Source organism: Pipra filicauda, unplaced genomic scaffold, assembly GCF_003945595.2.
Source record: "Pipra filicauda isolate LSUMZ 115617 unplaced genomic scaffold, ASM394559v2 scaffold435_size564288_pilon, whole genome shotgun sequence".
Taxonomy (NCBI): domain Eukaryota; kingdom Metazoa; phylum Chordata; class Aves; order Passeriformes; family Pipridae; genus Pipra; species Pipra filicauda.
The window spans coordinates 200,123-214,173 of NW_024104571.1; the positions used below are offsets into that span (position 1 = coordinate 200,123).

Here is a 14,051-nt window from a genome sequence, read left to right on the forward strand (position 1 = left end):
AGCACGCAGTGCTCTGGTTGTGTACAAATGTGGTCTGACGGGGCAGATCCCTCGGCAGTGCCACTCTCTGAAGGCTGGGATATGCTGTGTGTGTGCCAGACCTGGTTAAAGTGTTTCCCAGTAGCTGAGGTTTTCAGAGCACTGTTAAATCATGAGTAGCCTGGATGTGGTTTTATAATTTCATTATTTTAATTGCTTTTAATTGTAAAACCTGCCCCAGTCAGGTCCCAGTTTTTGGACTTCTGAACCTCGGAATTAATTTCTCGCTCACGAACTGGAGGCTGGCCATGACTTCTGGTGTCAGAATCTCTGCTTCAGAGAGTCTCCTCACGTTACCTACTGATTCACCTGCATATTTAGTCAGTGATGAGCAAGGGCAGTGTCAGCCATGGCCATCGGGATGTGTTTTCCATCAGATGCTCCCTGGCAGTTGGAAGGGAGGCTGGATGCAGCCCTGGCAGCTCGGGAGCTGTTTCCCAGCACGCAGCCTGTGCCACAGGCAGGCAGTCCTGCTCCAGGCATAGACCCGCCTGTCTAACACCTGCAGGAATCACCTGTGTGCTGCTTAGGAACACGGATGGCATTTTTCTCCATGTAAAAAGGGAATTTCTATTCTGAAATCAGGGAGCAATAAATGAAAAAAAAAATTTCCCTGAGAAGGTAGTCAGGCACTGGCACAGGCTGCCCAGGAAGGTGCTGGAGTCACTGCCTCTAAAGGTGTTCAGAAGGTGTCTGAATGTGGCACTTGGGGACGTGGTTTAGGGGTGATGATGGTGGTGCTGGGTTGGTAGCTGGATTTGATGATCTTGAAGATCTCTCCCAGCCTTGATGTTTCTGTGGGATTCATGGAGCTGGCACAGGTGACAAGCCAGCTGGTGCTGCTAACCCTGCCGAGTGTAAACTCCTCAGGTAAATTTAAGATTAATTCTCATCTGATCTGATTCTTAATGCCACTCAAGTGTGGTCCTGTCAGCGCTGCGAATACACGTGTGCAGCAGAAAGGTCAAGGAGTAAGTGTGCTTTTTATTAAAATGAAGCTTGTTCTCAGTAGTCATAAGAAGAAATCAGGACCATTAAATGAATTGAACACGTAGCTCTCGCTGACACACATCACTGGGGTGTTGCTAACCATGATCTAATGATTTGAACTGCATGTTTTTGCATTTTCTGATGCTGCCCCGGGGGATGCATCCCCCAGACTCAGGTCGGATGTGGGTTTCCTGCCCTGGATTAGTCTCCCTGTCACCAACAGTCTGGCAGGTGCTGCATTTTCTGCAGGAAAATCATCCAGTTGATCTCCTTTGCTGTTTCCAGGCGCGGAGCCTTAAACTCCCCGCGCGGCTCACAGATAGCCCTGGCTATTGCGGGATCACAGATAGCCCTGGCTATTGCAGGATCACAGATAGCCCTGGTTATTGCAGGATCACAGATAGCCCTGGTTATTGCGGGATCACAGATAGCCCTGGCTATTGCAGGATCACAGATAGCCCTGGCTATTGCAGGATCACAGACAGCCCTGGCTATTGCAGGATCACAGATAGCCCTGGCTATTGCAGGATCACAGATAGCCCTGGCTATTGCAGGATCACAGATAGCCCTGGCTATTGCAGGATCACAGATAGCCCTGGCTATTGCAGGATCACAGATAGCCCTGGCTATTGCGGGATCACAGATAGCCCTGGCTATTGCGGGATCACAGATAGCCCTGGCTATTGCGGGATCACAGATAGCCCTGGCTATTGCGGGATCACAGATAGCCCTGGGCGGGATCACAGATAGCCCTGGCTATTGCGGGATCACAGATAGCCCTGGTTATTGCGGGATCACAGATAGCCCTGGCTATTGCAGGATCACAGATAGCCCTGGCTATTGCGGGATCACAGATAGCCCTGGTTATTGCGGGATCACAGATAGCCCTGGCTATTGCAGGATCACAGATAGCCCTGGTTATTGCGGGATCACAGATAGCCCTGGCTATCTTCAGCGCTGAAAGCAGCCGGGTAGGCAGAATGGCCATCCCTGAACTCATTTAGGGGATGTGCAGATTAGGAACAAAAGCTGGGAATACGGCCCTTTGTTGTTAAACTGGTGCATTACATGCTGTATTTTAATTAGGCTGGGTCTGAGAGGCAGCCCAGGAAATCCTCCATAATCCAACACTACTGAATTATTCTCATCCTTTCCCTCTGCAGATTTCTCTCCTTTTAGAGGATGGGCTTTAAGCTGCTGTTCTTGCTCCCTCAGCCAAAACCAGAAACAGTTATTCAACAAAACACTTGTGTGTCCTTTAAAAAAATGGTGAAGCTGAAGCGGGCACACACAGATAGAGCAGCGCCCCAACTTTGCCTCTGTGGCTCAAAGGGCTGCCTTGGGCTTGGGGGTTTTTTGGTGTAAGATCAGCAGCCAGAAGCGTTGTGTTATCCCTTAGGAAGTGGAAGTGGCCAGGTATTCCAGGGGAACTGCCTAATCATAGCTTGCCCACCATGGGAGGATTCTGTGCGAGGGGTTTGTGCTCGCAGGGCAGGTTTCTGTTTGAAGGGAGCCCCGGAGCTGCAGCGCTGCCGTTGGCACTCCAGGGGTTAATGGGAACGGGCACACTTGACTGCTGAGAGGACTGATCTAATCACTGCCATATCCAAGTGCATCTGTTCACCATGAGGTCATTCTTGTGCATGCTAATGACTTGGAAAATAAAGCACAATGCTCAACGTTATCAGGGAGGATATAGTGTAAATCTTGGCTTTTTTAGTTGCTAATGGATATTGTGGAATGGGCAAGCAAAGCATCCCGGATTCTTGTGTTCCAGCTTAATGTTTTTAAAGCATCCTTTTCAGTGGAGTGTCAGGAAAACTGTGCTGGAAAACTCAGACATGTGGTATCTGTTGATAAATGGATTCTTTAATGAATATTATGGCATTGCCCAGGAGCAACACTTGAGTTGAGGAACTATAGAGGTTTTCAGCATTCCCTGGTTTTAAAGCCTCGGGAGCCTGCCTGCTGATTTACATAAAACCGAGATTTTGCAGGCTTTTTGTTGTAAAGGTGACACATGCTTTTCTTTTGTCTCCAAGACTTTTACATGCATAAAGTTCCTGTAGTACAAGGAACCAGATCTGGTTTATTTTAAACCACTTTTTGGTCAGTGCTGAGCTTTATCTTTCCCACTTTAAAGCGAAAGGAATATTTCAATTTGACATCTAGATTTAAAATGTATTTTTGACAGAAACAAAACCAAACCCAGAGTAACTATTGCATTAACCAGACTGATGGTCCTTTGTAACGATGAGCCAGGATTCCTTTTGCTTTGGTGTGGTTTTTCTGGTTTTGTTTTTTACTTCTTTGGGTTTTTTGTGCTTTTATCTTTTTCCTTGAAAAAAGGTGTTTTCCTTGTAGGGTGTTTTGTCAGATCTGTGTACAGGTGGAACAAAAGTCTCTCTGGGTTCTGCATATATAATATTTCTGCCTGTTTTGGGGAATAGTAAAAAACCACACATCTGAAAGCGAGTAGCTGTGCCACGATAGCACAGCACGTGCGGCATGTGCCAAGGTCAGATTTGATCCATGTGTCAGTGTTGCCTGAAACGGAACAATTAATTTCTAGTACCTGGGACTCAGGAAATTCCCGACTGTCCTGGCTGCTCGGAGCCACGGCTCAGCTACTGCCGCCAGGAGAGGAGGCAGCGCTGGCACTGTCTGCCAGGGGCAGCTGTGGGCTCCATCCTCCGTGCCCAGCCCTCCCTGGTCTGGGACGGGTCCCTCGGATGTGGGAGGAAGGACAGGGAATTGAGTCGTTAGCACGGAGCCCGTGCTCAGCAGGTGAGATGGAACTCAGGTGCTGCCGTGGTGGAGGTTGTCCAGGCAGTGAACAAAGAGGAAAAGCTGAGGGAGGTGGAGCAGGGGAGCCAGAAGAGTTACCACAGGAGGCAGGATTTGGCTTTCTCTTCTCCTCCTTCCCTGTGAGTATTCAGGAGGAGGTGCAGGGACCTGTCTGGCTTTCCCTCTCTGTTTAATCCAGGTAGCTCCACATCCTGAGCAGACTGGAGCCTCTGTCCCAGCCGCTGCTGGGCTGCCCTCGGGGGCAGATTCGGGAGCTGCTCCTTGCCCCTGTGCTCTCTGTTACCAGCGTTCCCTCTGTGGCTTTCCTGCCCTCATCCACAGAGCTGCCACCTTAGTGTCCCTGTGAGGGGCAGGAATGGTCTGGCATTAAACAGAGCAGTGTCACAAGTTACCACGAATTGTTGGGGCAGCAGCTCTGTCCCCCCGTAGCTCCTGTGGCTGAACAGGCCTGGCTCTGGAGGGTCTGGATCCCTGCAGAGCCCTAGGGAAGTTGCATCCTTCCTTTGCAGCTCCCTGCAAAGCAGCGGCCGCCTGCTCTGGGCACAGGGGTCATTTTCCCTGTGCCGACCTGTCCCCGAGGCAGGGCAGGTGCTGGGGCTGCTTCTCCCTCAAGCCTGGCGTTCCCTCGGGATCTCCAGCAGGGAAGGGGCACATTAGGGCTCTCAGCCTGGGCCCCTGCCTTTTCCATGTAATTGATTGGCTCAGAGGGAGCTCCCCCAGCTACGATCTCCGGGAGAGGAGGCAGAGAGAGAGGGTTTCTCCAAGCAATCAGTGCTGGGATGGGAGAAAATATGAGCTTGACAGGCCCATCTCTCCTGCTGGGTGACAGCTCCAGCTGCTCGAGCTGTCAGCTCAGAGAAGGCTCCGGGCAATGTGGCCCCTTTGCATTTTCCCTCTGCACTGAGGCACTGGCTTGGTGGCCATGGAGAGCCAGAGCAGAGCTGGAGCAGAGCTGGAGCAGAGCTGTCCTGTGGCCGTGGGCCAGGGGCTTGGGCTGCCCCACCTGTGACACCCCCAAAACCCCCAACGCTCCCCCTGGCTGAAGTTGAGGCCAATCCGTGCAGAACTAATTAGCGGCTGCTCCAAGTCCTGACTAATTGAACTTCGATGTGTACATTTAGGGTTTATTTCCAAATCCCTCAAACCGTCAAGGCTGGGCCTGTGACAGTGCCAGGCACTCCCTCCTGGAAACTGTGAATGCTATTTTAGGGGTGATTCTGCCCCTGATTAACCTGTAGTTTGAGATTCTCTTACTGCTTCACTTAGAGCTTTCCAAGGCACTGCAGGACGTGTTTGATTAGCACAGCCACTGCTTCAGTTATCGATGACTTCTTCCACGCAGGCTCAGGATGCTGCTTACAGTGTACTTTGAGCCTGTCCTTGGAAGTGGGAAGCAGGAACACTGGGCAGATTTACTACAGTGATTCTCTCTGGAATTTTCTGACCTTCACATTTACTAGGAAGGAAAACAAAGATTTCCAGAGCCCTGTCCTGGCTGACAGGTTAATGGGGGGCTGGAACAGGTCACAGCCCATGTGACAACTTCATGGGTCTTCTCAAATACAAGGCTTCGGGATCCTTACAGGTCATGGAGACCCACCCTTGCTTTCAGAGGTGTTCAGCTACTTCAGGAGGAGAGAAATGGCTGAAAGGTCATTCCTAGAGCACCTACCCTGGCAAGGCAGGGCATGAGAAATGAGGTTTGTTCTCTCTGGTGGATTTGAGATGCAATAAGCCATTTCTCTCTAGTTTCCCACAAAACAATTTCATTTAAAGTGTGTTTTTATCTATATTCCTAACTCTATTTCTAATCCCCTCCTGCAAAGAACTTATTTTAAAATCTTAAGCCTCCCTCACCAGGCCTCACCTGTAAGAGACCCTACACTGCTCATTTCCTGGGTTTTTAACCTGCCTGCAGTGTCCCAGTGGTTTAGGTCTCTGTGAAGCCTCAAATCTTACACAGTTTGAAATGGTGTGACCAGCAACGGTGCTGGAGGTGGAGCCGAGGCAGCTGCACCCACCGTCCCATGGCAGCTCGTTTGGCAAAAGCTGAAGTGCAATGGTTATTCATTCCCATTTTTGCCAGCATTCCCTCCCTTGACTGTTTCAATCCACAGACCCGAGAAGGAAGCGTGTGGGTCCCCGTTTCTCCAGGTCCCCGAGGGCTGAGGGGAACTCTCCTTCCTGAGCTGCCCTTCTGCCGGTGCCCAGCGTGTGCCGGTGTGTGCCGTGCCAGGCTGCCGTTGGCGCAGCGGGTCCCGGGTGTGCTGCTCCTGCACTGACACGGTTTTGTGTTCTCTCCCTTTAGATTAGAGTGTGTAACGCTCTCGTTAATGGCCGCAGGTAAGAGCGACGCTTCCCGCAGGCCCCTCTGCTGCTGCCGCTGTGCTTCACCTCTGACAGCTCTCCTCCTCCTCCTCCTCTTCCTCCTCTGCTCAGCGTGCGGCCGGGGTGGCTCTGGGCCCCTCTGGCTCTGTCTCTGGCTGTCCCTGCCCGCTCTGGCTCTGCGCGCCCCGAGCCCCGCGTGGGCCCCGCTGCCGGGCACAGGGACACGGGCACTGAGGGAAGGGCCTGGTGGTGTGTGTGACCAGGGATGGGACAGCCACGGGCACTGAGCCAGGAGCCACGCTGGCCACTGTCCCCAGTGCCCACAGAGCTGTGTGGGGCTGCCCCTGCCACCATGTTCACCCGTGCGACAGGCAGGGAGCAGCTGCCGGGCAGCTTTTTTCTCTCTGTGTAAATTCCACTTGTTTGGATGAGTTCTGAATTTTAAGGGCTCCACTGGTCCATGAGAGTCAGAAACTGGTGTTTGTGGTTTCCTTATCATTTACTATTTTGTATTTACAAGCTGCTGTTTGGTTTTCACTGCTGGTAATTTCACATTGCCCAGGCACACTCCCAAACAAACAACAGTGAGGGAGCAAACACCCTCCTCCATAGCACAGGAGCATCCCAACCCCAAGCCACCACCGACCATGGGCGCAGCCGAGCACGCAGAGCCCCCTCTCCGACTCCGCAGCTCCCCTGGCAAGGCGGCCAAGTCATTAGAGCCTGTGCCAGCCTGCCTACGAGGGGAATGGGAACACTGGGTATGGGAGCCTTTCTCCAGGCGGTTGTCACTTGCTCACTGCGCAGCTGCCACCTCCCCATCAGTCACGGCGCTTTCAGGGAGCTGCAAGGTGGGCTGCAGAGCTCGGGACGTGCCAGAAGGAAGCTGGGACTGTCGGAATGCTCCGGCTCCAAGGCGGATGTGCTGCGGGTGCTCCTGGCCTAGGTGTGCCTGGCCACAGCCCCACCTGCCCCCTTGTCACAGGCATCAGCCATTGTTCAGCCCTCACATGAGCGTTGCTTCAGCTCGTCCATTTGGGGAAAACAGCACTATTTTGACCATCTGCCATTCTGCCACACTGCAGGAATGTCAAGTACGACACCTCCCTCGCAGCCCTTCCCTCCCCCACACTTTTCTCCCCAGCCAGCAGCACCACAGGTTTTGTTTTTAATCCAAAACTGACAGCTCCGAATTTTTCACAGAAAATGCCTTTACAGGCTAAGTCACATTTTCCACCTTTTTAAAATGTGCTATTTCCCCTCAGTCAGTTGTGTGGAAGTACCAATCTGGTAAGTAATGGCTGTCTTTGAGATGCAGACGGGGGCTGTAGGCTGGCTGAGGGGGCTCACACTTTGGGTTTGGCTGCTGCTGTTGCACTCCTGCTTTGAGTCGCTCAAATAACCCAGAGCTGCTGAAGCAGAACAGGTCACCCCTCGTGTTGAAAGCGCAGCAGAGCCCCCGTGGGTCTTTGTCCTGGGACAGGGGCAGGGCTCATCCTGCCACCGCACTGACCCGCGGCCTCATCCCCACCTGTCCAGGAGGGCAAGGCTTGCCCTGCTCACCTGTGCCCGAGGGGCAGCTCAGCCAAGGCCCTGCCCAGGCTTTGGGGTGTTTTGTGCATGTCTGGGAGTCACCCGGGCTAGGAAAGGTGAGGGGAGGATTAAAGAGCCCTGGACTGGCCAGGCACAGGAACTAACAGCAAATAAAGGCACAGGCAGAGAACGGAGCCAGGTGTTGAACTGGAAATAGGTCTGTGCTGCCAAACACAACCATCCCCCTGGAGTTCAGAGGGAGTGGCACCGGCACTGGCCTTTGGTGTGGGCTTAGAGCCTCCCTTCACCCTCCTCACCTGGCTGCAAGGCTGTTCTTCCCTCCCACCTGTAGGAAAAAACTTGTGTTTACACTTCGGGAGAGAATTGCAACACGGTTTAAAAATACTGTTCCCCAAGGGAGCTGATGAAATGGTGTTCCTCTGGGAAGCACCTTGGGACAGGTCAGACCCCCAGCAGCAGGAGCAGGCAGGGTGTGTCCCTGGGAGCAGCTGCACCTGGCTTTGGTCATTTGTGTCTCAGTTAAAGGCCCTGTGTTCACCTGCTCCCACTCAGCCAGCCCGAGCCTCTGGTTGTACTGGCCTATGGGGAATAAATGAGGTGGAACTCCAGACTGTAGAACAACAAAGTGTAACCCCAGGTGACACCCCGTAGCCCCCAGGCTCCCAGAGACCCTTCTAGGGTGAGCCACCAGTAATGAGGGTACCTGGTGTCCTGTCACGGAGTGAAATTGGAAGAAATTGTGATTCTTTAGGGCTTTTTTATCAGAGACACCAGACATCTTCCAGGAGTTTTGTGCGAGTCCTCATGCTGGGGAAGCTCGTTTCCAGCTCCCTGTAACAGACTGAATACACAAGAGCTGCTTAGTGACACACAGCAAAAAACAATTTTATATCATCCACACAGAACTATTGTATGTGGGTTTGCTGGAGCTTCAAGTGAGCAGGATGGGAGTATCCTCCCCCCGTCCCATGGGGCTGCTGCAGCACTGGGAGCCATTGGGGGCTGTGCAGACCCAAAGGGGCTGGTGCCGGGGGCCTCAGCGCTCACCTGGGCACTGAGGCCTGTCACAGCCTGGCTGCTCCTCACTGATTTCTCCAGGAAGTGCAGTATATAGCAGTTCCTCAGGTGCCTGGCCAAATTCCTCCTGTAAATGTCAGGTTCACCTGAGTGATGCCGAGGAGGAACTGGGAAGAGGGGAGGGGCTGTGCCATGCGGTTATTCCAAGGCACACAGGCTCTTTTGTCCTGACCTGGTTTTTCCCTGCCCGCTCTGTGTTCCAGGCTGCCTCACCACAAGTGCAAGCGCTGACCTCACTGTCACCATCGGCATCGAGCTGGCGGAGCCGCCCTCGCCCACGCTGCCACGTGCCTCCAGGAGCAGAGTCTCCGGGAAGCTCCGCCGCTCCGCCAGCGCTCTCAGCAAGGCTTCCAGCTGAGCTCCGGGACACAGAGCTCCGGCCAGGGGAGCGACGGAACGGGCACTTTGGGGGGAGCTCGTCTGGAAGGGGATGGACGAGGGCTTTGCTCTGTAAAACTGCTGTTCCCTGACCGGGACAGAGGTAGCTGGTGATCAGGTGCTGTCACTGGCTGAGCAAGGGCCCCAAGCCCCTGGGCACAGGCACTGGCACCACAGCTACGGGTCATGAACCAGCACTGAAGCCAGTTATCCAGTGTACCCTTAGAGCATCGCTTTAGTCATTCCATGCAGCACTTACCTGTGCATTAGGGAATTCTGTCTAAATAGAGGTTTTCCTGTGACTAGCCAGGTAGCACATGTTCCCCTTGGGAGCACAGGTGGAAGAGGGAGCAGCTCTCCAGTCTGTGCTGTCCCTGCTCTCCCTGTGCTGTCCCACTGCAGGAGCACTGTGGCCCCTCCATGGCATGTGACGGCTGCACACTGAACCACTCCCTAGAACACAAAAGCCACACTCCTGCCACGACCCTCCCCAGCACAGAGTGAAGAACTGGGTAACCCCTTCACTGTGTCCCAGCAGGGCAGCAGGCTGTGACCCACCTCTAGCCAGAGGACAGCACATCTGAAGGCTTTTGAGGACGTGCAGTGTCCTCCTGGCACCTGGTGTAGTGAGCAGAGCTCATGTTGTCAGTAGGTGATGTGTTTCGGTCTCCACGTGTGGTAGGTTTCTAGGGGTGACAATTTTTGTAGGTAAATCCCCAGTGTTATAAAAACAACAAAAATCTGAGATCTCACAGCCACAGATCCATGTCCTGCTGGTGTTCGGTCGCTCCTGGATACTCCCACGCACACCTCCCAATGAAATGGGAGTTGCTTTAAGTGAAGGGATTGCATTTTTGGGAAATGCCCCACTGGGCATTTGTTTTTGCACTTGTACCTGGTGTTACGTCTGTCTGTCCGTCTGCCAGCCCGGGACCACGCTGTGCACGCAGGACGCTGTTCCAGCCACAGCCAGTGGTGCCCAGGTGGCTCCATGCTCCGCTGTGGGATCTGTGCCCAGGCCCCAGTGCCCCGGGAGCAGGAGCCAGAACCAGTGGAGCTGACAGGAACCCACCCAACACAGCTGCGGGAAGGAGCCTCCGTCACTCAGGGCTTGGATGGCTGGTTTGATTTTCTGCCTCACATTTGGGTTTTGCTTTCTACTGTTTTTGTGTTGTTGAAGGAACTTAGAAAATAAAAGGTGTATTTTAATTTATTTTACTTTCAGGGCTGGACAGGCAGGGCTGTCTGACCCTTAGTTATCCAATAGCTGGTCTGAAACAATTTCAAAGGCATCCTTCTGAGTAAGGAGCCATTTCTTGTTAGAGCAATATGCATCTCTAATTCAGGGAGAAATTAAAACACTGATGAAATAGTGTTTTCCTGATGTCAAAAGCCTATTAATTTGTATAAACTCAGCTGTGGTTTTGCACCCTGATGTGGATGACAAAGCCGCTCTGTTGCCCCTCACAAACTTAATAAATCTTTGCTCACAATAAATGTCCCCACAGAGCAATAGAAGGGCTTACCTGGGTGGTGGGTGGGAGGTGTTGGGTCCGGTCTGGCGCTCAGCTCTGCCTCTGGGGAGGGGGTGGTGGCTCTCGACCCTGCTGCTGCTGAGTGGAGCTGCCTGGGCCCGTGGGTGTGCAGGGCTGGCTCACACGGAGCAGGAAGGGTCACTGCGGGACACGGCGCGGTGACGGCGGCACCGGCACAAACTCTGCCGTCCCTCAGCACTGAGGCCGCGGCTGCAGGACTGGCTGCCCGGTGTGGAACCAGCAACGGCGTTTCCAGGCTCGAGTGCTCGTGGGGTGTTCGTGTCACACCGTGACTGACACAGGCACTGGACACGGTCACACCCCCGCTCACCCCACAGGGTGCCGTTTGCACCAGCAGCAGTGCCACTTGCCACCCCTGCAGGGTGGGCACCTCCTGCCAGCCTGGCCCTTCCCACGGCGCTGAGGGGGCTCAGTGGTTGCTGAGCACAATGATCGACCCTCGGGGACCCTCAGAGGCCACTGTCCATAACCTGTTTCCCTGCAATCCCCTGTGGCCCAGCCACGTGCATCAGCATTAAAAACAAGATGTTTCTAATGGTGATTTTCTATTCTATTGAGATATTCCTTAAGGAAATGCAGGGGGCTGCACATGCAGTGTCAGAAAAGACACTTGGAACTCTCTGTTCCTTTGCTGAAGAGAGACAACAAAGTTCTCTCCTCAATTGCTTTCAGGTGCTCTCGTCAGAAATGTAGAGTCACTGCAGCTGGCTCCAGATGAGGCAGATTGCAGAAATAACTGTCCTTGGGAACACGGCTTCCACCCACCTTTGCTGAGGAGGATCCCTGTCCCAGGCCCAGCACCTGCCACCCTCCTGTGGAACTGGAGAGGAGGCGGGAGCCGGACACGGGGTCACAGTGCTCACTCACTGCACTGGCATCCCTGGGCCGGGCGGTGCCTGTGCACCCCAGGATGGGGGCTGGCACAGCCGTGGGGACCCATCCCCTGTCAGCAGGTGGGCACAGGGTGGGCACGGAGCCAGCCCAGCACAGCACGGGGCAGGAACACGGGGCCAAGGCACCCCCAGCCCCACCAGCTGCGGCAGCAGGCACAAAAATGACAATAATAATTATGAAAATAAAAAATAAAATACTATATAACTGGTTTATACTTACTGTGGGATCGCAGAATGGTTTGGGCGGGAAGGGACCTTAAAGCCCATTCCATTCCACTCCCTGCCATGGGCAGGGACACCTTCCACCAGGTTGCTTCAACCTGACCTTGGACACTTGTAGGGATGGGGCAGCCACAGCTTCTCTGGGCAACCTGTGCCAGGACACCTCCCCATCCTCGCAGCCAAGAATTTCCTCACAATATCCCATCTAAATCCACTCTTTTCCAGCCTTAGGAGGATGCCTACCATGTTCATGTGTATTATCTTATTTCTACATCTGTTAATGTGCTCTCTCTATATATAACATGTTATGTATCTCATGATCTGTTATGTGCTATAGTATGTTTAATTATATATCTAACATTTTACATTGTGTATGTCTATATGTTTAAACTGGATAGTGTATATATTATAGCTAGCAAATACACACAGATACAATGTGTATATGTTATTACATTAAGCATAATACGTGCAATCTATAACCTTCGTATAATACAAGTTATGTAATGTGATATGCATTATATAACATACAATGTATTATACCATATATGCACTGTATATTTTATCTTATTAAGACTTGTTTTAGAATATTGATATTCAATATAAATTTAACAATTTTATCAAACTAGGGGGTTCAGGTTACGTACATACAACATATTACATATACATTATATATGCATATATCTATATATGCACACATCCCTGGCATATAACGTAGCTCTATGTACATAGCACTACATAAACTACAACATTACTATACGAACCGTAATATTGTGTGCATATATATGTACATTCTAAATAACAGCATACTGCATAAGAAAATTGTGTAAATCACATCAGCAACATGTGAATCCTATATAACACTCCATAAAGAACGTGTAATATAATACACGATACAATATTTTGCACACATATAATGTGCATCACGGAATATTCAATGCACTATGTACATACAATAAATAATACTATTTTAGGTCATGTCTGACATGCAGGTATGGTGCATATGCCAGCTGTGCACATGTATGCACCTGCACACCCCCCGTGCACTGTGCAGTGCACTCTGTCCTCCACAGCACACAGCCCGTGGCTGCAGAGCTCAGAAAGCATTCTGTGAGACAGTGGTGTTTCACTACAGCAATACTGGCAACGTACCACTAATTATCTGTAATGCATATGTGATATTATGTACTGGACATAATGTTTTCTAATATGCATTGTCTGATAGACAACATAAACCAGACATTATATATCAGTATATGTTGTATAATATAATATGCATTGATATAATGTGTGTAATATACACTGGACTACATATTCTGAAGTATACCTTTACAGATTATAGGATATACTGCTATAAAAGGAATATATTATTTATATTTACTTTATCACAGAATCTCTGATTCTGAAGGGACCTTAAAGCCCATCTTGTTCCACTCCCTTGCCATGGGCAGGGACACCTTCTGCTAGACCTGGTTGCTCCAAGCCCCATCCAACCTGGCCCAGAATATTTCCATGGATGGGGCAAATGTAAAATATAATGTATTGTATGTAATAAATTCTGAATTTCTTCTGTGTGCATATAACTAAACAAAAACCTCCTAGCTCAGCCCCCCAGTTGTACAGCATTTTCCTCACATTTGTCTTTGCACTGGTGTTGCAATACAGGCAATTTAGTAAGAAAAACTGTAAAATGAGATAATAAAACAACACCGTGGTCCCGTACCCTGAGGAAGCAGAACCTGTTCTGATCTTCAGCCAAGCCATGTCCCTTCTCTCCCCTGGCCCTGGCCCAGCACCCCCTGCAGCACCGGCAGAGCCTCTGCTCTGCTTTAAATCCTCCCTGTCAGTCACCTTCCCTGGGCCCTAAAAAAGGCTGGCAAGCCTCAGTCGGGCGTGGGAATGGGCCGGGCTGTACGCACCCTCACCTTCAGAGCTGCAAAGGGGCTTTATTAGTGCTTGAAAAGAGACATTCTTTTCCAAGAGGAACAGGGGATTTAACCAGCCCTGGCTGTTGGGAATAACGTCCCCGTTACCGTGTTGGGAGGGCGTGCTCCGAGGAAGGGTCGCAGCTCCCAACGCCGCCGATGCTGAAGTGCCCAGCTCTGCCCAGCCCAGCTCTGCCCAGCCTCGCTGCCTCGCTGCCTGCACGGGGGAGAAGGGCACAGTCAGAGCAGCGCTGGCTGTGCCCTGGCCCTGCAGCCCAGCACTT

At 51.8% G+C, this 14,051-nt stretch overlaps 2 protein-coding genes across 7 annotated transcripts in view; one reads left to right on the plus strand and one right to left on the minus strand.

The window, feature by feature from the left end:
* RALGAPA2 (Ral GTPase activating protein catalytic subunit alpha 2) overlaps positions 1–10,671 on the plus strand; it is a 97,300-nt gene extending 86,629 nt beyond the window's left edge. For 4 of the 6 annotated variants that reach the window (XM_039385781.1, XM_039385782.1, XM_027724199.2 and 1 more), the window contains one exon: positions 9,000–10,671. In XM_039385781.1, the coding sequence (XP_039241715.1) occupies positions 9,000–9,154 (155 nt within the window). In that variant the 3' untranslated portion in view covers positions 9,155–10,671. Of the gene's footprint in view, positions 1–6,145 lie in introns of all 6 variants that reach the window. The other 2 variants (XM_039385784.1, XM_039385783.1) reach the window with 2 other exon arrangements.
* CFAP61 (cilia and flagella associated protein 61) overlaps positions 2,879–14,051 on the minus strand; it is a 106,128-nt gene continuing 94,955 nt past the window's right edge. Inside the window, exons 27-28 of the mRNA XM_039385790.1 lie at positions 8,767–13,984; positions 2,879–8,560 (exon numbers count right to left, since the gene is read on the minus strand). Of these exons, the coding sequence (XP_039241724.1) occupies positions 13,872–13,984 (113 nt within the window). The 3' untranslated portion in view covers positions 2,879–8,560; positions 8,767–13,871. The remainder of the gene's footprint in view (positions 8,561–8,766; positions 13,985–14,051) is intronic.